Source organism: Seriola lalandi, unplaced genomic scaffold, assembly GCF_002814215.2.
Source record: "Seriola lalandi dorsalis isolate HSWRI2012SDOR001 ecotype SW California unplaced genomic scaffold, Sedor1 jcf7180002052117, whole genome shotgun sequence".
NCBI classification, from domain to species: Eukaryota; Metazoa; Chordata; class Actinopteri; order Carangiformes; family Carangidae; genus Seriola; species Seriola lalandi.
The window spans coordinates 105,231-128,199 of NW_019522670.1; the positions used below are offsets into that span (position 1 = coordinate 105,231).

Consider the following 22,969-nt stretch of genomic DNA (forward strand, 5'->3'; position numbering starts at 1 on the left):
TAAAATACGTCTTATACAAGGTAAACCCAATGACCATACCGTTTGATATTTTTTTGCATTGTCTTGTAGTATAGACTACATTTAAACAGTCTTCCTTTCTTGCTTCATTTTTTTCTGGTGTATCTAGGTGGGGACAGTGACCTAAAGGCCCAGGAACCTCAAGACTTGCGACCCCTCCACATGTCCCATGGTCTACACGAGTGTAAGGAGTGTGACCAGGTCTTTCCTGACGTCCAGAGGTGGGTGAAAAGCTGGCACACTCAGTCACATCATTTTATCTGGGAGATTTTTGCTGACGTTCATCTCCATAGATGAATGCAGAGAGCTGGTGCTGTCCAACAGCCACATTATATAAAATATAATGTATAATATAATCTTTTCTCCATGAACAGATAAACCCTCATTGTTGTTGTATTTTCTGTGTTTCCTGCAGCCTGGAGGCCCATGTTCTGTCCCACTCTGAGGAGAGGGAATATAAGTGTGACCAGTGCCCCAAGGCCTTCAACTGGAAATCAAACCTGATCCGACATCAGATGTCACATGACAGTGGCAAGCACTACGAATGTGAAAACTGCTCAAAGGTAAAGTGATGACTTTTGAAGGTGCTATTTAATCAATGCGCATTTTTATTTTTCGTCTACATCTGTTTTTCTTTTTGTTTTTTTTTATTGCAGTTGTTTATTCTTTCCATGTTTGAAGAAGCAGATACTAACTCCCCCGTGTGTCTGTGTGGTTCCTTCCCCCAGCAGGTGTTCACAGACCCCAGTAACCTGCAGAGGCACATCCGCTCACAGCACGTCGGGGCACGGGCCCACGCCTGCTCCGACTGCGGCAAGACGTTCGCTACGTCTTCGGGCCTCAAGCAGCATAAGCACATCCACAGCAGTGTCAAGCCCTTCATGTGTAAGTCACTAAGACCCTACCTATGTAAGTCTCCTCAGTACGTTATAACAATAATAATAATAATAATAACAATATGCTTGTGACTTGCCTTTAATAGAACAACTGTTATGTTTTTGCAAAAATACATTGTTATCCTCCCTCAGCTAACCCTCAGGAGTCAGTCATCTAATGTTCTACAGGAATTACACATGGGATTACATAGTAGCTGTGTTTAGAGTGGCAGCACCATTTCTTTTAAAACAAGAGTCATCCAGTTATATTTGCATCAGCACTCTCACACAGTGCTGATATGGTGATAGCAGCATTTAAACGAGCTTGTAATTTGACTCAGTCCCACTTGTCTAACCTCACCGTTGCCTCTCACAGTGACCCAGCCTGACTGACTGTTGACACTACAGCTAACAGACGTTTTCTTTCTCTTTCACACACACACACACACTTCTGGTCTCTGCGCCTCAGTAAACGCTAACTCCTGCAAGACCCAAACACATTTTGACCTTTCACACTTTCACCACCTCACACCACAGATCTCATCTCCTTCCCCTAAAGCATTATGACCTTCACCCTTTGCCCCTACTCTCTTTCCCTGACCCGGCACACCAGCACACACACATGCAAGCTCGCGGAAACCTGTCCTCACACAAAATACACACACTCCCCTTCTCCTCAAACAAAGACACACATACACATATACATGCATATACATAGGTCGTAGTGACTGCATCTCCACTGGAGACCTCTGACTCCCCTCTCTCTCTCTCTCCTCTCTCCCTCCGCCACATCCACCATTCCTCACAAATAGCAACCACATGTACAGCCCTCTTCCTTGTGCTCCCTCTGAATAGGGGTCCATTTGCTGTAATCAGCAGAAAATATGCAGGTTTAAAAACAACTAATGCGCTGTGTAAAAAAGACAGGCAGCCTACAACATGATGGCTGCTTGCAAGAAACCATGTGTGTGTCCAAAGCGTTTGTTTATGCAAGTGGTCTTGAAGGGCATGTATGTGTTTTGGACAGTATTGTACTCTATGCACACGTGATTCTGTTTGTATGTTAGTGCACGCAATGTGTCAAGGTTGAGTGTGTATGTGTCTCAGAGCTTGTCTATGAAAGCAGAGCACCAAGGCATGCTGGGTTATTAATTCAGCCACTCAGCTAGCCACTACTCAGCCACCGCTCTACTCTCAGGAATGTGTTTATAATATTTTGTTTCAGTTTATTAAGAGCTGACGAATACACGCGTGTAGTGAATCAGGTCTCACACTCAGTGTGTCATGCGTGTGTGTTGTTAGTCTGTAAATGTCACAACTACATGATTTATGGTGTCGAGCTCTTTCTTGTAGTTTCCTCAGGCCATGTGGCTATACTTGTAAAAACATACACAAAAAGAGGGCAATAGAAGCAGCTACACCCACATCACACACTGAGTGGACAGATTTTAATAATAGCTTATATTCTATTAGCAATTGTTAATTCTTTGTGTTGATGATACAGCTTTTCACTGTAAGTCCAGTTAGATTCATTTTAATCAGTTAAAAAAATATCCACATATAGTATCCAGATTTCTTCATCTGTGTTGCAAGACAGATGCGCAGCTTCCAATGAAGAAACATCATGTGCAAAATCAAAGGAATCAGGCTATTTTTTTTTTCCAGATGTTTTCAAAATGTTTTCAACTACCGTTCTGCAGAGATTGTGTCCACAAAAGCCAAGCCACAAATACTCTTTATTTCAACTCAGTTTTCTGGTTCTATTCATTAAAATTGACTTTTTTATAAGATTACATTCATTCGATCTTGGCTCAAACATTCCCATTTGTCTTTCCTCTGGGGTGTTTATTTAAATCTGTTTCCACAATACTTTTTTCCCGCTCTTCCTCTCCATCTCCTTAAATTGCCTCTTGTGCACCTTGAGGTTGGAAGGCATCCAAAGTATGCAGAAGTGTAATCACAGTGTGGGCCTAACCACTTCCTTATCCTCGTTTTGAAGATCTAATAACAATGTGAGCAGAATCAATCATTCGGAGATGCTTCTAACTGCTTTCTGAAATTGTCGGTTGATGTCTTGTTGAAATGTCATCTGTAGTGTAGCTGAAATGCAAAATATCCTATAGTGTGGAGGAGGGGGGCAACAAAGAGGGCCATATTCCCTTTTTCATAAACTGCATTCTTGACTTTTATTAGAACAGAAAGAGAAAAGAGCATGGGAAAACAATAAGTACTTGGCTACCACCCCCCTTTGTAAATTTGAACAAGTCATCCTTTAGTATTGGATAATGTTGACAGATTAATAATGGCGACAGATAATGTCAGACGGTGAGGTTTTGTTTTGTGGCCGGGTGTCTCCCAGGGTCAGACAGAGTGACAGACGGGTATACAGGGGTTGACTGTGGGAAGGTCACAGGATGACAGGGACCCAGCTATGGGGACCAGGTGAAGGGGGCTGAGGGGGAAGAGGGAAGAGGGGCAGTAGAGGACGTGAGACCTGTCCCTGGGAACCGGACTGCAGGATAGGATTCATTCAACTCCGCTTCCTTCACAAACTTAAAATAGAGCCATTGTACTGCATGCGGCTGAGAATGTGTGTGTGTGTATCAGTATGTCAGCATGCGTGTGTGTGTGTGTGATTCATTTTCTCTGTGTTATGTGGATATTTTGTGAGTGTTCCTGCATGTCTATGTGTGTGTCTGCGTGTGATTGTTTATGGACTCCCTGGAAGTGTCCCTGGGAGGACAATGGGCCTGGAGATGCCTGGGAATTTAGTTTGATGTGCAGGTGATGAGTGGCAGCAACTGACTCACACCATCAACAGAACAGATTCACTTACAATACCAGGATCTGGACACACCTCTCCTCCTTATTTTGATGGAAAACTATTGTCAAAGTATTGATGGGAACACAAGCATATCATTCATACTGTATTTCCTCTGCCTTAGCTTCAGTCAGCCTGAAGCATGTTAACAAGGGATGTCATATCATGTGGTGTTATTTTGTGTGCTTGTGTGTGTGTGTGTGTGTGTGTGTATGTGTGTGTGGGCGTGTGTTGCATACTGATACGTTCTGTATCTGTCTCCATGTCCCTGCAGGCGAGGTATGCCACAAGTCCTACACCCAGTTTTCTAACCTGTGTCGTCACAAACGCATGCACGCTGACTGCCGCACACAGATCAAGTGCAAGGACTGTGGGCAGATGTTCAGCACCACGTCCTCCCTCAACAAGCACCGGCGCTTCTGTGAAGGAAAGAACCATTTCACAGCAGGGGGCTTGTTTGCCCAGGGTATGCCACTCCCTGGGGCCCCTGGCTTGGACAAATCAGCTCTGGCGATGGGCCACAGCAGTGCTGGACTGGCTGATTACTTTGGGGCCAGTCGCCACCATGGCGGGCTTACCTTCCCTGCTGCCCCAGCATTTCCTTTCAGCTTCCCTGGCCTCTTCCCCTCTGGACTCTACCACCGGCCACCGCTCATTCCTGCCACCACCTCTCCCGTCAGACAACCGTCCCATGCACCCATTACCGGGCCTGGTGCAGAGCTAAGTAAGAGTCCCCTGCTGCCTCCGAGCCCTGGCACTCAGGAGACCCGAGAGCTCCTCAAAGCTCTCCGTAAAGATGGCGGTTCACCTGGCAGTCAGATGCCAAGCTCAGAGCTCCACACTCAGAGCTCCTCATCCTCCACAAAGCAGCGAAACAAGCAGAGTGACCAGTCTGAGAGCAGCGACCTGGATGATGTCAGCACGCCCAGCGGCAGCGATCTGGAGAGCACATCAGGCTCCGAGCTGGAGAGCGACATGGACAGTGAGAGGGAGAGGGGGGCTGCTCGAGAAAATGGCAAAGGCCCCAAGAGGAAGGCCAGCGAGGGAGGCCCCCAGAGCCCCAGCCTGACGGGCAGCAGTGCTGCTAAAGACTTTCCAGGCCCTTCCCTCATCCCATCCTCGCTGGACGAGCACACAGCTGTAACAGGGGCTGTGAATGACTCTATTAAGGCCATTGCCTCCATTGCTGAGAAGTACTTTGGCTCCACAGGGCTGGCTGGCCTACAGGACAAGAAGGTCGGGTCTCTGCCCTATCCCTCCATGTTCCCACTGCCTTTCTTCCCAGCTTTCTCTCCTCCAGTTTACCCTTTCCCAGACAGGGACCTTAGACCTCCAGGCCTGAAGGGCGAGCCACAGTCTCCGGCAGATGACGGTAAGAAGGCCCAGGGAAAATCTTCAGCCGAGTCACCATTTGACCTCACTACCAAGCGAAAGGAGGAAAAGTCAGCCCCATTCACTCCCTCCAAACCAGAGGCCTCCCACTCTGTTGGTCAGGATCAGCCGCTAGACCTGAGCCTCGGCACCAGGGGCCGTGGACGCCATCCAAGAGAGGAGGAGACAAAGAAGAACCTGAATTATGAAGAGGAGAAGGGAGTGGTGGAGATCCCAAAGGCAGACACCTCCTTACAGCATGCCAGGCCCACCCCTTTCTTCATGGACCCTATCTACAGGTATTGTTATTCCCAGTAGCTTCATTCAGGTCACTACTGTAGTTTTACATAATGTGTGAACAGTTCAACAAACTACTCATCTGGTGTAATTTACTATCATGTGTTTGCTGATTGTAATTTATTTTAATACTGAATATGTGTACCAATATTTTCTGCTGTGCATGCGTTAAGAGCTGATAGAAATCTACTATTAGCAGGGTTGAGAAGAGGAGAATGAGCGATCCGTTTGAGACTCTGAAAGACAAGTACATGCGGCCAGCTCCAGGCTTCCTCTTCCATCCACAGGTAGGTTCTGATTGTGACATCCGCGGGAACTGGGACAACTTGGGGCCTTTACAGGAAATGCAATAAAGTGGCAACTGCACACTATCCTCTGGTACTCACCTATCCTCTGGTTTCTGTTTATTTAGCTTTAAAGTTGATCTAAGATGCCTATATTGACACTAGACTGATTAATTAGACAGCAACAGTCCTAATTGTATGGGTAGTTCTTGGTTAGTTCTGCCCATTTGAGTTCACAATGGCTGTGATTTGATGATTCGAGTCATCTTACCATGACAACATCATTGTTACAAATTCACTGTTAGCTTTCTATAGTTACAGATGTAACAGCAGCATTAAATCAGTCAAGATATATTATGATTCCTTCTATGAGGAGTTGTGGAGGCTGACCAATCTGGATTAATGAGGATTACTATATGGCTCCAGCCTTATCCAAGCTACTGCCTGTTAAGACCGTTGTTGGCTATCTGAAACAGATGTGGCAGAAAGAAAGGGCACCCTGTGACACGTCTTCCCATAACGTGTCTTTGATTACAATATAAAAAACGATACGCTCTTAAAGCAATGATTTCTGCCCCTGGGTTCTCTGTGCCAGTATTTCCAGTGTGAAACTCATGTACATGCGTGCATGTGTGTCTATGACATGTTGCATTGACGTTCATTTGTTCAATCTTCCCCTGCGGGTGAGAATGGTCCGTCGGAAAGTGAAAACACCACTTTCTCAGGCATATGATTTTTTTTCCTCTTTTCTGGCCGTTTCAGGTCTGGTTTTTACAGGCTGTTTCATTTGTCTGATTTATGTCCCCTGTCCAGACTGCTGCATGGGCCCAGGCTGCAGCAGCCACATGGCCGTCCAACACGCCTTAATGAGGTGTCCTATCAGTAGAAACACTAACAGAGTGCTTAGACCATCTTTATGACTTTATGATGTCTGGACACACAAATCATTCCCAGAAACACCAGATCTGGGTAGGTCTAAGCCAGACCAGGAAAGGGGCCCTTCTGTATACTTTTGAGGGGGTTTGTTTTCAGTCACCTGACTCACTATTGAGCCATATATCAAAAAAAGAGGTTGCAAAGCTGAGGGGACTGGAACTTTTTTCAACCTTTAGTGATTCAGCTTTTTATTTCCTGGCAGGAAATTTTACTGCTAAGCAATACTGGCTTAGATTACATACTGGAATTGTATTTGTAGCCTGCTATAATGAGCTTATTGAACACCAGGAAGTGTTGGGAACTATTAGAGCCTCCTATAATTCCAGCGCCATAACTCTGCAGATAGGCAGCTCATTGCTCATTCAAAGTTAATCACAGCGAGACCCATCATCCCGTCCGTACCCATATGTGACCAATCAAAAGCTGTTGATTCATGCGCCACTTCCTGGTTCTGACTGCTTTCTCTTTTCCTTCTGTTCCGCCCCTCAGTTTCGTTTGCCAGATCAGAGAACTTGGGTAAGTTCCTCTTTAACCTACAGTACCGCCATATGTCTGTACTTCTACCAAACAGACCCCATCCCCTAATTAATGCATGGGCTGCATAACAGTTTACGACTGACATCACCCAGCATTCGCATGGCTTCAGCCAATCACCATCACTGACTGGACTTGTGTCCGTTTCTGTGTTATTTGTAAGAAATATCATCTGAATGTTTACATTGAACATCATATAGTATATTGTAGTGATTCACCTTAAGTATTTAAGCCTTGCTTTTTGCTTTGTTTACATCCTTACATCTCGACATATCCCGTCTGATTCACATAAAAGGGTTTAAGCGGGGATTTCCAGCCGAGTTACACCCTGTCCATCCACCAGCTCTGAATATATGTTTGCTTATTTGGAGAATGAAGTACGGCTCTTGCAAATGGGCATGGGGGAGATGAGTGGAAGGTGGGGTGGAGGGTGGTGTATAGGGGGGCTGCTTTACATCAGCGCAAGGGTAACAGTCTCTTTGGGACACTGGCGGGGAGGGGGTTGGTGCAGGGGGTTAGTTCCTCCCTCCAAACATCTGGTTCCCGATTAAGATCAACAATTGAGAATGCATCTCACTAATTAAGGCCCTCACAGCATCACTGACATCTGAAGATAGCCAATCAACTGCTGGTCCCAGAGCGACGCTACAGCAACAAGCAAGTTCACAGACACTCACACACACCGCCCGGGGGGGAAGGATAAGGGGGTTTCGGGAGTTGTGTGTGTTTGGATGTGCTTGTGTGTGTGTGTGGGTGGGTTATGGAGGGGGGTCTCTTATACAAAGGGGTGGGGGGTGGTATAAAACCTTTGAAAAATCACTTTAGAGCAAAATGTGGAGCCGTTTATCCTCCTGTCCTTTAAGTCGAACATTTCACACACATGGTATTGTCAGACAGTGGCCTAATGAACCTGACTCACCATCCATAAAAACGGCTCAATGGCTGAAGGTTTTTGAAGTGTAATCTGTGGCAGATTTATGGTTACTAGTTTAAATCATTATTAATATATCTAATCCATCGGATTGGATATGTGAACCATTTACTGCTTGACTGCAAAAAAAGCATTTGACTGGTTTAGAAAATCTGCCAAAACATTGTTGATTGTTTCTGGAACATTTTAACAACAAAATGTGATGCTACATAATAATACAAAGTAAAACATTTTATCTTCTTACACCAACATGGACAAAGCAGTGGGTTCAAAAATGGTTCCAACCTGTAGAAAAAAAAATCTATATCAGTTTTATTTTATATCACATACAAAGTTCAGTTGTTTGCTTTTTAAGAAAACATATTAATTCTTGCATTTGCCAAAGCACGGTAACAATGTTAAGTGCACAGTAGTATTAGTAGTATTATTCTGCTACATACAGCCAGACAAATACCAATATTTTGGAACTATGCCTTTACTTTAAAGGATACAGAGGCAAAGGCAGACCAGAAGTGTGAGATTAAACTCTTAATAGAGTGCAGCAGCATGAGTGGGTTGAGGTGGGCTCAGAATTCCCCAGTAGATGGAGCAGAGATGAAGTACTTTCAGCTCTAAAAAGTGTCTTATCGGACAGGCTCGATACTGCTGACAGCTTTAGGGGCCCTAATGTTCCCGAGAGTTATAGGTTCTCATTGAGCAAGGCAGACAAACTGAGTATTCACTCAAGTGCCTGAAAAGAGCCCAATGAAATACACAGCGCACATTCAAAAGAAATATGAAAGCATTTCACCTCCCTCTTCCCCACAACCCCTCGCCTATCTTTCAATTCATTTCCCTCCTTCTCTCTCTCGCTCTGTTCTCTCCCCCTCTGTCTCTCTCCCTCGCCTTTGATTCATGGCATGCAGCATTGGCATATTCATAATCAAACGGACCTGACACTCCACATCCTCCCTCAGTGGGAACGTCGACGGCTGCGGCAGGAACTTTACACTCGGCCGTCACTCCTAATCAGCCGCTCCCAACACCAGGTTCCACCACCATCCATCAGCCACTCTCTCCAGACTCTTTTTTTTTCTTTTGTACGTTCTTTCTTTCTTTCTTTCTTTCTTTTTCTTCTTTTTTCCTCCCACTCTTCTCCCCTATCATCTAGTCCTTCATCATGCTTCCTCTCCGATTCTCTTCCTCTCTTTCTTTCCCCTCAGTCTGCTCCATCTTGGCGTGAAGCCTGAGAGTGACAGGGGGTGAAAGCAGGAGATGGAATGTCAGAGTCGGAGCAGGGCTCTGGTGGAGGACCCGAATCACCATTGATTTGTTGCCTTATTGAAATAAGAATAAGAAACAGGCTGAAAATTCAATACACGCAAAATAATGCAAATTTGTGTGGCCCCTTTAAAAACTGAAGGAAAAAAAAAAAGTGTGTGTGTGTGTGTGAGATGGGCTGACAGGGCCCTGCGGCCTACTGGGACCCCCCTCACCCCCGCCCCTCGCTCTCCTCCTCCCTCTAGTCCTCCCTTCACTCCCCCTCCAGCCCCCGCTCCTCCCCCATCCCGCCCCCCTCAGCACAGCGATATCATTATTACCCGTGTCTGGCCCTTGATCAGTAATGTCAACATCTTTCATATTGACGAATGTGCTGTCTACCCACATTGTGCACAGAATGGTTTACAGCCCAGCAGTGGACATGAATCACTCCTCTGCCACACACAAACACACACACACACACAAACACACACACACACACACACTCACACAGACATGTATCTGACACCACAGAGATACGCACTAAGCATGTACAATCACGCTCACATACAATGCCCATGTCTATAAGTGCACACATTCTGCACACACACACTCACATGTACACGTGTATTACAAATACATTGTTCTCTCTCTCACATACACACACACACATCGATGGTAATTAATCAACTACGGCCACCATGCAGCATATAGTTTCTCATTCAAACACACACACACACACACACACACACATACATATCTCCTCAGAGAGTATCTGATGAAAGCAAATGTTCATTAGTAGATTGGCTGCAGTCCTTAATCCTATATATGCGTGTGTGTGTGTGTCTTTGTGTTTATGTATCTACTATGCATGAATATGTGTGTTTGCACAAGAGCAAGTGTTGGAATGAAATACACATAAAAAGTTTCACACCTGTGTAAAGTTCTGAAGCAGTATCACATGTACTTGTCATACACATATACCAGGGATTTGACCTTGTTATGCATGAATCATTAATGAACGTCATAAAAAGAATTCACCCAATCCCCGTTTCACCTCATTTCACCTGGTATGATGCCTGTAAACAAGGCTCGTCAATCAAACCAGATATGAACAGATCTGTGCAGAATGTATTAATTATATCTTCAGTAAGAGTCTGAACTGTAAATCAGAATCAAATCTATTTGTGGTTAATGTAAAGACGTCCACAGCAAATGTAAAAATGTATGGTTGCTGTAATTCTTCCAGTGTTTAGAACATTTGTCCCTACCAGTACATCAGCCTAAATTATACATTTTGCCTTTTGCATTTTACTGCAATCAGAAACTAAATCAGGTGTACAGTGATATCTTGCAGCATAGCTCCGTGGCTACCTACAGTATCGAAGCTGTGAAAATAACCATTGAGTTATTTTCAACAAGTGTAAAGACAAGTGAACTCTCACAGCTTAAGATAATATCTTTCATTTCTGATTTAGATCAATTTGGTCCATTTTTATTTTTTTACCACAGGGGACATGGTCATGATAAGTGATGCAGCTGTCAGAACTGATCAAACTCCATTTCAGCATCAGTTTCTTTGCTATGCATGTTGGACTTTGCAATGCTAAATGAGCATTCAGTATGTTTTTAAGCACAACACTAACCACTTCACTCTGTCTCTTCTGTCTCCTCAGATGTCGGCCATCGAGAACATGGCAGAGAAGCTGGAGACGTTTGGCTCCTTGAAGCCGGAGTCTGGCGACCTGCTGCGCTCCGTCCCGTCCATGTTTGATTTCAGAGCCCCACCCTCTGCACTTCCAGAGACGCTGCTGCGCAAAGGCAAGGAGCGCTACACATGCAGGTAACCATAGCAGCTGATTTAGCATGTATTATTATTTAAATTTCTTTTAATGTATACATGCCATATGTTTCTTTTTTTTCTAAATGCTTTAATGTTAGTATTTTCTACAAGTGCTTTTGTGTTATTTTATGTTTTATGTGGCCATGTGTTACTGAGGATGAGTTATTGAAAATTAGATAATACAGTTTTTTAGATAACAAAAGTAAAATAGGTAAACCATACTTTAAAATGTGTTTTTTATTATATTACAGATATTGTGGGAAAATATTCCCGCGCTCTGCCAACCTGACCCGCCACCTCAGGACTCATACAGGAGAGCAACCATATAGGTAAGACTATTTCTACAAGTCTGAAGAGCCACATTCACACACACTGTCTCTTCTTGGAGCTTGGTTTGTGTTGCTGAGCTGTTGCAAGGGAGAAGACACATGTCGGCTCAGTATCATCCTCCTCTCTCGCCATTGTCAGCATCCCCTCATCTATCCTCCTCACTCCCAGGAATACACACAATACAATACTTTATAGGCACATTACCGTATAGTCAGGAACTCAATTTGCACAATAGCATTTTAAATCCCCTGTGAAGAGCTGATTTTCTTTCCCGACAAATCTGAGCGAAAGCAGCAAATACATTTTCGAACAGTGTATTCTCAGGCAGACAGAAAGACAGAGAGGCTCAGCTCATTTGTAAACAGCACATGGATGTTTTCCCAGGGAACTCTACAGTTAGAACAGAGTTTATGTATGTTTTCTTATGCCGTAAAAGCCTGGAATAATTATCCTACTGCTAAATAATTTGCCTGATGAAAAATGGTGTCCGTCGCCTGGGTGACAGGACGGGGGTGGGGGGGTTGGGAGTTTGAAGCTGGGCTGTTAAAAGAGTAGAGCAAAGGGGAAGGGAGGAAGTTCGGAGGAAAATTGGGGAGATGAGGAGCGCGGGCAGATGTCCAGGCCCGGCAGCTGTGGTCATTTCTCTTGTGCGTTTGAGGCCAAGACTCGTAGTCATCTGCAAGCCCACTGGCTACTTGCCGCACCAAGTAAAGCTCTCCTGCCAACTAAAAAGGTTATCACAGAATCAAGTTTTTTTTTTTTTTTTTCAGGAACCATAGTAATAATAATAGTAATCATAGCAATTTTGTTTTGTGTTAGGGAGACTTTGGAAATCGTTGACAAAGACTCCCTCTTCTCACATCAACACTGCAGAATTTTCCAGGTGCTGCTGAGGTAGAAGTAACAATGCAGCAGCAGTTCAGTGCACGTGTAAAAATTAATCTTGCACATTTACTACATTTGGATAATGAGCGAGCCCTGGCTAGCACCGCTCGCCTTTGTAGTTACTAAGGTAGAGGAATGTTGGCCCAAAGCTTGGAGGAGGCCTGCTGACCACAGGGGAGAGAGAAAGATAGACGCAGGCCTCTACTGCCCCAGCCTGATAGCCTGCACTCCACACGCTGGCATGCCATTAAAGATCACCGCTGTTTATTGTAATTTTTTGTGGAGATAACCAGGGGGCTCCTGAGGGACAGCCAATCGAGCGAGCTAATTCCACCAGAAGAAAAGATGTAATCTTCTTGTATAATTTTGCATGAAGAAACTTGGCAAGAGGTTCTAATTTTGCAGGGTTAGAACCAAATCTGTTGCGTGCTTATTTTGTGAGAGAAGAATGCAATTTTATTGCGCTGGCTGGAGATAAGAGGCAGAGCTGTTTCACCTTAAACAAGCTCCTCCATCATGTCTGGGACTGTGGGACTGCTGGGACTGTCTGTATGTGTGTGTGTGTGTGTCGGTGTGTCTGTGTGTGTGTACTACATTATGTATCTCATTATGGTTCCCACAGAACAAACCGTGGGTTCCTGATTCATTACGCAGTACAGTTCTACTTATGAATAGCAGCATCTGTGTTTTTCTGTTTTTGACATTTAATAATTGTTTGAGTGAAATGTCTCCACTTTTCCTGCAGGTGTAAATACTGCGACCGCTCCTTCAGCATCTCCTCCAACCTGCAACGTCACATCCGCAACATCCACAACAAGGAGAAGCCCTTCAAGTGCCACTTGTGTGACCGTTGCTTCGGTCAGCAGACCAACTTGGACCGTCACCTCAAGAAGCATGAGAATGGCAACCTGTCAGGTGAGAAGCAAAAAGTCAACATACGTTTCTGGTTTGTAGACTGTGGAAATGTTACGTTTTCTTTCCTGTTTCAACTTTTTTTCCCCTGTATTTCATCAAAGAAAATGAGAGCTGGTTTGCTGATTTGTGAGATTTATAAATACTTCTGCTGATTAACAAAAATCATAATTTACTCATGATTGGAAACTATTTTAGAGGCTGAAAAATGAAATAATATAAATCTGTCATCTACCTCTGCAACAGCGCAAATATTTTTTGAATGAGCTGCTTTCATCAGCAGCACAGCTTATAGGTTTGATAGGTTGCATCAGCCTGACTCTGAATCAGCAGAACGAGCAGTGACACCTGGCCAGCAGCCGACAGCAACAAACAGCGTAGCCTTCAGCACATTCAGAGTGTGAACTGAGTCTCTGTGGATGACAGTGCACACACGGTATTTTGTGATAAAGACAACAGATTGAAAATGTTAAGCAGCAAAGGCTTTTTTTTCCCCCAACAGTTAAAATAATAAAACCACAGCCTCTTAAACCTCACAGACACTTTGGCAGCTCCATCATTACAAATGCATTTTGTGTGGCCAAACATTGTCAAATGCAGCATAACTTTATTTTAAATTGTAGTCAAGATCTTAAGGTCTCCAAAGATACCAAATAATTCATGGAGAATTCAGTGGAAATGTGTATAACATGGTGCACAATCCAATTTGTCCCTGTGATGTAATGGGTCCACCATTACATCAGTGGGGAAAAATTGGATTTGAATATTTCACTGACTTCAATAACACATTGTAACCAGCAGATACAGACAATGAAGAGAATGTGTTTCTGTTTGAAGATACTTGTGGAACATTTAACAGGAGCAGACAAACAAGGGTCATGGCATATTTTTTTATTTTCATTTTAGACAATAAAAAAAGAGTTAGAAGTTGTGTTTGTAGTGTTTTGAAATATCAAACGTACCTTTATAGATGAAACTGGAATATTTTTTCTCTCTGCAGGCACTGCAATGTCGTCCCCTCAGTCTGAACTGGACAGTAGCAGTGCCATATTGGACGACAAAGAAGACTCTTATTTTAATGAAATAAGAAATTTCATCGGCAACACCGGCCAGAACCAGACATCCCCAGACCCGTCTGAGGAAGGGTGAGCACAGATTCATGTGTTCTGAGGGCTTTTTTTTTTCCTGAACAAATCTACATCTACAGAGAAAAAAAAAAATATGATGATTACAAACAAATATTAACGAGAACTTCCAGTATGATTACTGATAAATTACTACTCACCAATGCACTTCCACATCATGTAACTTTTATTTATCTGAATCTATTAGTCAGACCTACATTACTGCATGCTGAACTTTTACAGTAATTGTGGCTTCACCATTGTTGGACTTAAAAAGGCCAGAATAAGCTGCTTTCAGCCCATTTTGGACTTGCATTTTCATACCACCCAGCCAGCCCTCGTTAATAATCACATCATGTTCAGGGGTCTGGAGTAGAGAGCAATCATCTGTGATGACATTTAAGATAATCACTGGTTGTGGAAATGTGCAGGAGCTCTTTATATCAGTTGCCTTTTGGCCACACGTACGAACAGATATCTGCGTGCATGCAACTTTGCCTGAGCATTATGCAAATAAATTCTTGGAGCTGCGATCAGGTCGGATAGCAGCTGAGAGGTCTGCTCAGGTCCCTGAGTTTGTTTTCACGTGCCTCACGTTGGTGTGATCACAGGGCAGATTGTAAGGCCAGATAGAGATCTCACAGACTGGTGTATGATTGTGCAGAAGGCCTGTGAGAGCAGGACCGGGCGGTAGAGCGTCAGAGGGATGTGGAGAGAGGCAGGAGGGGGGAGTGCAGCACATCTGGAACCAACATGTCTGCCTACAGGAAGAGGGTAGAGGGGGTGGGGTCAAAGGGTCGGCCCGTGTTTCCTTTCAAAGTGCTTCTCTCCTGACTACTTCTGATAGATACTTTATCCTCAGCAAATTACCACGTTTGAAAGCGTAATTAGCGAATCTGTTTTCTTAATCACAGAGCTCTCGCTCGCTCTCGCGGAGCTAGTCCCTCTTCTCAGCCCTGCAAGCTCAACACAGCACGAACACCACCTTGTCAAACTCTCTGTCCCAGCGGGAGCTCTGTCGAAAGCACAATATTATCAGCTGCTGATAAAGATCCTGTATGCACTAAAATATAATCTGCGATAATTCCCTCCTCTGGAGTCACTGCACGCTCAAATGCATCCCTTTAAAATCCAGTGCAGGTATCCTGTTTATAAGCGTCCTGTAATTATGTGCTGATGTGCTTGATGTGTTTTGTTTCCTATCTGTCTACTTCTCCATGTCCAGTTCTCAGTCCTCATCTCTGAATCCTTTGTGTGAGAAATAGCATTTTTGGGAGCTGACGAAAGACGTCCCAGAGTGTAATTAGTGAATCAGTCTTAATGTGGTTCCAGATGATTTACCAAATGGTGGTTTCCTGTGGCGCTGAGACAGAGGGACAGATTAAGACTCAGGCAGTTTGGATAGCTGGCCCTGTCTCCCTCCGCAGGGATAGAGGAATGGGCCGGTTGGCAATGCTCTCATAACTCTCTCACCAAATGGGGCTGTCAGCTAAATATTTTGCCTATTAGATGAATACGAGATAGCAGAGAAAATAAACAAGGAGAGAGGCAGAGCACTCCAGTTAAGTACTGCAACGATCAACCCAGTGCTGCTGTGCCCAAAGGGGCCCCAGAGCCTCGATGACAAACGGGATTCCGGCTCTGCTCTATCCCAGCTGCCATGTCCTGCTTCAGATCCACCTCTCGGCTGTTTATTCCATGCGCTCCATTGTTTTTGTATATATTCAGAAAGAATGCACTTTTAGGAAACAAAACACTAAAGACAAAAGCCAGTACCCAGTAGATTTACTAACCCACTGTATAGTTTTCACTCCAGTGCCTCTTTCCTGATGTTACTAATTTAAGAAGCACAGATTTCGATTTTCAGTTTTGTTCATTGCTCTCTCTTTTCTTAAACTTAAATCGGTGTATATCTATAATGCACAGTTAATAAGGTGGATGTCACTGTCATTTATTCTTCCTAAAAATGTCTACTACTTCATCAGGCTGCATTGATCTTATCAATGTTCGTGGTCTGCAGGTTAAATGGCGGGCCATTTGAAGAAGAGAAGCCTCTGATGGCCAGCCATGTGTCACGTGACCTGGAAGACGAGGAGGCGGAGGAGCTTGGTGCTGATGAAGAAGAAGGGGAGGAGCCTAGCAACACCCCTGGGAAACCGGAAGGCGAGGTGCTCCCAAGCAACCTTAGTGATGACATCATACAAGACGAAATGGACTTCACTGGGCCAAATGACTTGAACCTCAACTGCAAAACCTCTCCCAGGGGGTAAGTTCAACACAGAGGCACACAATTAAAACACCATTTTATATTGTGAAAATGATTATGTCCTGTCCAAAGTATGTTGAAAATGTGTTATTTGAAATTTTCTGCTTGACCTCCAGGTATAAGGATGAGGAGGAGCAGAGCGGCTACTCAGCCCTGGATCATATTCGTCACTTTTCAGACATGCGCAAGCTGGAGGAAAGTGAACTGAGCGAAGGAGATGGAGATGAGGACGACGGATCATTTGGCTCCCCCTCCCTGAACGAGGCAGTCAAACAGCCACTCTTTAGGAAATCTAAGTCTCAGGTAACAGAAACATTGACAGTCCATATGCATGTTTGCCTATAAAATATACATTACTACTTGTATTGAAGCATGGTTGTTAAACGTTATCTGTCTCGCCCCCTCTCTCTCTCAGGCGTACGCCATGATGCTGTCTCTGGCTGAAAAGGACTCTCTCCACCCAGCCACCCACACCCCAGCCACCATGTGGCACAGTCTGGCACGGGCTGCTGCTGAATCCAGCGCAATCCAGTCCCTCAGCCATGTATGATGACACCCCTCTGCGCTTTCCCTTTCACTTCTCAACGCCCAACCCTGACCGATGGCACTGGGAGCCCATTACAGGGGGCTATTTGCGGGGGCCCCTGATCGTCCACAGAGTGACTGCTGAGCAGAACCACAGCCCATCTGACTGCTGAGTGGAGCGCCTTACACACAAAGCAGGGTTACTGTCCATGCAGAACCATGCCCAGCCCCAGCCCAAGAAAATCTCCAACAGATAGAGAGCAAAAATGTCCCCATGAGACCTTAAAATTTATTTCTTACATTAACACCAACCAGGATGTGGTGAAAATAATAATGGTAAAATAATAATAGCTGTATTTATTCTGCTGAATTTCTATGTTTTGCACAGCAAAGGCAGCTGGTGGACATGGAAGATGTGCTGATGTATCATTGCTAGACTGCATTTACTGCCCAGCACATACAAAGCAAGGAGAACATTTCATGCTGAGAGGGTGAGTTTGGTTGTGTCTCTAAGACAGCCGGTTTCAGCCTAGTGTGCTTCACTGTGCGTACAGCATAAGAACTCTCTCGTCTGACAAAATATATCTTTAAAATGTTTTTACAAGAAATCCCTTTAACCCCCAGAGATCCACAGGTGCTTCTCATAAATACATGTACTTGATGATAAAAATGAAGGGTGGGGTGAAGCAACCTCAGTTCAGATGAAAACCGCTCCATGTAAGGACAGCGCTAACAGCGCTTTAATATCACAAAAGGTATTGAAGAAGAAATAACAAAACGTAATTGTTAAACTGAAATCAGGCCAGTTTCCCATCTGCGTTTTCATAGCTGCGTGTGTCTGCACAATCACAGCACTGTACACAAGTGTCTACCAACTGTTCTCCACTGCACTCCATCCTGCCCGCCTGCGCTATCTGTGAAAGGATATAAATAGATTGTCTTTTTAGTGGAAGAGAAGAAAACACTTTTTTTTTACTGAGATAAGTAGCCAGTGCTGAAGTTAATTGTTGTTCTGTAAAGGGCATATGTCTTTTTCAAAACCCTTGAATCCATCCTAGTCAGCCAACAATACCACTAAATAGCCTGAATGCTAGTCGTTAGCTACTCCATGCTCGTGTGTCTTTCATTTTTAGACAATCATGATTTTGTTTTGTTTTTTTGTTTTTTTGTTGGTGTTGTTGTTGTTATTTGCTGTTGTATGTTGAGAATTGTATTTATTTCTTGGCAAACTGTAGTTTGTTTACTGAATAGCACTGCTCTTAGCCCAGGTGATGGGGAGATTCCTCACCGGGCTATCCCAGAGTTCAAAGGGGTTTGTAGATTACATTTGAGTGCCGGATAGTATTAAACATACAATTCACTCCTTATTCTTCTAATGAAACCGGTTGATGAATAGATATTACTTAGGTTTTTTTTTTCTATGACAATTTAATGATTCAATTGTAAAAAATGAAAAACATAAAGAATGAATAATGAAAAAAAAAAAAAAGCCAGGTATAATTTCTTCATAAGCGCATGATTGGTCTGGTAAGATCTGTATCTGACATTTTCTACGGTTGTCTGCAAGCTTGTGTGACGTTCGGTTCATGTTAATCCCTTGTGCCAAACTTATGATAAATAACAGATTACTTTCATTTATTCTCCCGTTTTGAGGGACCAGATTTTTTTGTTTGTTTTTGTCGTTGTTTTGTTTATAATCGATTTTAAAAAGTAATCAGCAAGTTGAGGTACTTTGTTTTAATGCTTTCTACAATGTAACTGTTATGCATTTCAATTCAATACTGTGGGAGGAACAACTAAGAAATAAAGGACAACAATGTGGATTGACATGTCTTCCGTTCTCTGGTTGTGTTTCCTTTAACATTTTACTCGCCCTTTTTCCTCACACCTCCACACTCTATATAGTCCTTCTGGCTGCCCATCATTTTGGCCCAAACAGAGATTTAAATGAAGAGACATGAGTCAGAAAACCACCTGGCGCTTTCTTCTGGCGCTCCCATGGCCTCCAGGAGTGAGGGAGAGCCTGAACTCTGGTCCTCTTTTTTTCCAGGCTTTGGCTCACAGAGAGAGAGGGAAGCAGAGAAAAGGCTGGAGAGGGCTTGAATGTGGTAGTGGGAGCGGAGGCAGGAATGTGTCCTCTTTATTTGTGTCCGTTTGTGGGGCATGATGGATGAGGTGGGTAGATGTGATGACCTGGCTCATCGCTCAAACGCTCAATAAGAGTCCCATCCTGCAGCAGGCCTCCCCATCCGGCACCCCCCTCTGTCACTGCTGCCAGCCGACGTGGGCGGACATTGTGGCTGGGAGGGTTGGAGGTTCAGCGGCTCCATTGTCCGGCGAGCCGCTTGGGTGGGGGGTTGGAGAATTGGGCATGACAGTGAGGATGGCTGGCGCTGACACTCCACATTTACAGTGCTCTTGGCACCCTAATGGATGGGGTGTTTTCTTAGGGCCTGTCGTCAGCCCTCAGGGCTCCGTGGGGCGTCCAGCTTTGATGAGGTCACAGGGGGTCACGCAGTGTTGATGAGGTCAGCATGGGTCGTCCAGCTTTGATGAGGTCAGCTGCTGTGATGGTAGTGATGGCGCAGGCCAGGGCCATAATGGAGTGGCAGTGATAATGGTCCTGTGTATGAGTTTGGCCACCTGTACTATTGTGGACTAATTTAAGCCTTTATGATCATGTGTACATGTCAGTAGTTCTGCAAGAGCATCACTTTTCTCTAACAGTTGTCTGCTAATCCAGTAGCTGCAGTTCCTAAACTTGCTATTACTGTTAGCATACAGTTGTCTATTTACAATTCCAGCAGCTAAAGAACAACATTATCATTGTCCTGTTTCTACCTGGCATTGGGTTAATTGAATTCACTCTCTTTATTCTTTTTTTGATCTCTTTGATTAGTAATATGTGGCTCTGCTAAATGCTCCACGACAATCACCAGCTAGTAGCTGTGTAACTTGTCTGTAAGTTGGTTGGTGCTGAGCAAATGGCAGTGGTGGGTTATTTTTAGAGCTTTTTCTGCTGAAAACAGCTGCCTGCTAAGGCCAGAAACGCTGCTGTGAGAGCGGTGAGAGTGAACCAAAACAGTAAAGCTGCAGGCCGCAAAACATAAACAACGACCTGAAAGACTATAAAACTAGTTTAGGAGAACTGCAGATTCGGGTGTAAATTCTCTGTCGTTTTGTCACTACAAGCTGCCCCTATTATGTTTGTTATGAGTCATTTGATCCAGTGTCATTTTAAAATTATTGATTATAACTGCTTTAACCACTATTTCTTTATTATATTTCCCGGTTTCACCATATTAATGTAATTTATGCCAGAAGCCAGATAGCACATGAAAACAGCACTAGCCTAAAATAACTTACACTTTCACTTAGATGATCTATGTCTCATTGTGAAAAGGCTGCTCCATTCCCTTTTCACTAGGCCCTGATCCCCCACATTACCATTGTTTTGTCATTATCATGGTTATCAGTAATTTTAGTTGGATGTTTCTTTCCAGGTTCAGTTATTCAATACATTGGTTGTGAGATGTGGTTGATCTTCGCCTGTGGGTTCGATATTTTGGAAGGGTCGGCCTACTTTGTACATTTTCATTTGTTTGCCTAGGTGAGTGGGGTTGATCGGCAGCTCAATCAGGGAAAGGGGAAACAGGTGTGCGTCATTAGGTCTTCTTAGTAGTAGTGAGGGACTGGGCATGAACATGTGGGAAGATGGGTAGAACTGTTCTGCAGAAGATAACAGTGGGGTGAAACTTGTGCACTTATGAATAATATCTGGTGCTTATTGTATAGTGGGAACTGTCAGCATTAACAAAAGTTAGTATCGATGGTTGTATGGGGTTTGGCATGCTTGGACAGGATTGTGTGGGGTTAGCTCACCCCCATACTTATCTGAGCTGGTGGTAGGCTCCAGTTAGGTGAGAAGCAGAAGATAAGATGCCAGTCAGAAGTCAATAGAGAGAGACAGAGCGGGTGGCAGCTTGCTGTGAGGCTGCAGATTTTATTTCTTTGATGTTATGGTTTAAGTAGTTTTTTTGTGGAATTTCCCAGGGTTCATTTTTCTTCAGTTTGGTAATATTTTTGTTCATAAAAATCAAAATTGTTTTTAAGCACTTACTCCAGCCTGCTGACCTGCTTTTTTTGGAACATCCCATTTTAAAGTTTCCAGTGCCCAAACACCATCATCTGCCCTTTTTATGGGGTGGCGTTGCTACATTCACTTTAAATAGCTGGAACAAACACAGAGACAATTGTAATCAGGATTATGCAAAGGGAAATGATGCATCATTCTGCAGGTGCAATAAAACTATCTGGAAGCAACCGCTCAACAAGCTTTCAACAAACGGGGATTATACCTTGACTACATCTGGGAACTAACCTGGCAGTGGGACTTTGCCACCACCCCTCACTGACCACACCCCCACCACTGCAATTCAAATTGCCCATGTAATTACATCACCTACATAAAGGACTTACCCCAGACAAAAGTCCAAAGGCACTGCCTCTTGAAAGAACACCAAAATATTATGAATACAGAGCAGTGTGCATAATGTCATTGTGTGTGGGCAGTGAAGAGGTGCGAGGAGGGCACTTGGGTGAGTTTGGCAGCTTAACATTTAACTGCTGTGCATGCACCGGTTTGATCAGTGTTGATTAGCGCATGCCAATGTCACCCATGTATCCTCTCACACTTAATCAACACGTTGGGACGAGTTATTGCCGTCATTAACCCACAGCTTCTCATAAAGGGCTCAGTGTGTATTGAAGTGTGGCTGGCAGAGCCTGAGATGAGTGTGTTTGTGTGTGTGTGTGTGTGTGTGTGTGTGTGTGTGTGTGTGTGTGTGTGTGTTTTAAAGAGCTAAGGAAGTCAGACATAAGAATGTGCATTAGTCAATGCAATCTGTTTTAGTTAAATGTGAAGTGTGTGTGTGTCAAAGGGGCTGGATCCCCAAGCTGCTGTGTCCCTACCGTGTGTGTATGTGGTCGGGTGGGCACACTGTGGGCAGCGGTTGGTGGGGCTCGGAGCCACTCAGCTAATGGGGCAGCTGGCACAGCCTCAGAATCCATCAGGCCTCATTACAGCTCCTGTTCAGCCACTGTCCGCTTTTTTCTTTCCTCCCCTCCTTCTTTCTGTCCTCACCCCAACCCTCCTTTCCTTTCCTCTGCCACCCGTCCACGCAGCCAGCCCTATGTGGCATGTAACTGCCCTGCTCCCCTTGCTGGAACATACATCACGGCCCCAGATAGAGAGAGAGAGAGAGAGAGCGAGGCCATCACAGCTGGCAGCTCTCACGCTGATTGACTTGGCACCCATGCTGACTCAGACGCCAGGGGAAACATTTTCGGAGAGGGAGGCATGGGTGGGTGTGGGAGGGTAGTCTGCAACGAGGGATGGGGGTGTTGGTGTAGAGTGGTACTTGCTAACAGTTGGCACAAGTGTGTGTGTGTGTGTGTGTGTGTGTGTGGGTGGGTGGGGAGACTCCAAAATTCATCACATCAAGGTTTTGTTGTGTTTACAATAATGGTAGCACCTCCTCTGTCGGTTTGGTGTCCTCCCATGTGTGTGTGTGTGTGTGTGAGTGTGTGTGCAGAGCAGGCCACTCACACCCTGTCATTTTCTTCCCCTTCCTCTTCTTCTCTGCATATCTTCTCGTCTATTCTCCACCCCTGCCATCTCCCTCTAGGAAAGCACCAGAGCTTAAGGTTGTGGTTTCATTACACTGTTTGTTTTTCCCCCTAGAGGCTACAGGTCATTAGCGTTATTGATGGACACTC

The 22,969-nt window shown here is 44.5% G+C and overlaps 1 protein-coding gene across 15 annotated transcripts in view; it reads left to right on the top strand.

Moving 5' to 3' along the window:
* The window catches only part of mecom (MDS1 and EVI1 complex locus), a 90,247-nt gene extending 71,223 nt beyond the window's left edge, over positions 1 to 19,024 (top strand). For 2 of the 15 annotated variants that reach the window (XM_023399729.2, XM_023399717.2), the window contains exons 5-17: positions 128 to 239; positions 434 to 581; positions 747 to 927; positions 3,989 to 5,384; positions 5,579 to 5,669; positions 7,092 to 7,118; positions 10,983 to 11,149; positions 11,401 to 11,478; positions 13,110 to 13,279; positions 14,277 to 14,421; positions 16,421 to 16,666; positions 16,783 to 16,969; positions 17,082 to 19,024. In XM_023399729.2, the coding sequence (XP_023255497.1) occupies positions 128 to 239; positions 434 to 581; positions 747 to 927; positions 3,989 to 5,384; positions 5,579 to 5,669; positions 7,092 to 7,118; positions 10,983 to 11,149; positions 11,401 to 11,478; positions 13,110 to 13,279; positions 14,277 to 14,421; positions 16,421 to 16,666; positions 16,783 to 16,969; positions 17,082 to 17,216 (3,083 nt within the window). In that variant the 3' untranslated portion in view covers positions 17,217 to 19,024. The remainder of the gene's footprint in view (positions 1 to 127; positions 240 to 433; positions 582 to 746; positions 928 to 3,988; positions 5,385 to 5,578; positions 5,670 to 7,091; positions 7,119 to 10,982; positions 11,150 to 11,400; positions 11,479 to 13,109; positions 13,280 to 14,276; positions 14,422 to 16,420; positions 16,667 to 16,782; positions 16,970 to 17,081) is intronic. The other 13 variants (XM_023399730.2, XM_023399721.2, XM_023399731.2 and 10 more) reach the window with 10 other exon arrangements.
* The last annotated feature ends 3,945 nt before the right edge of the window (positions 19,025 to 22,969 follow it).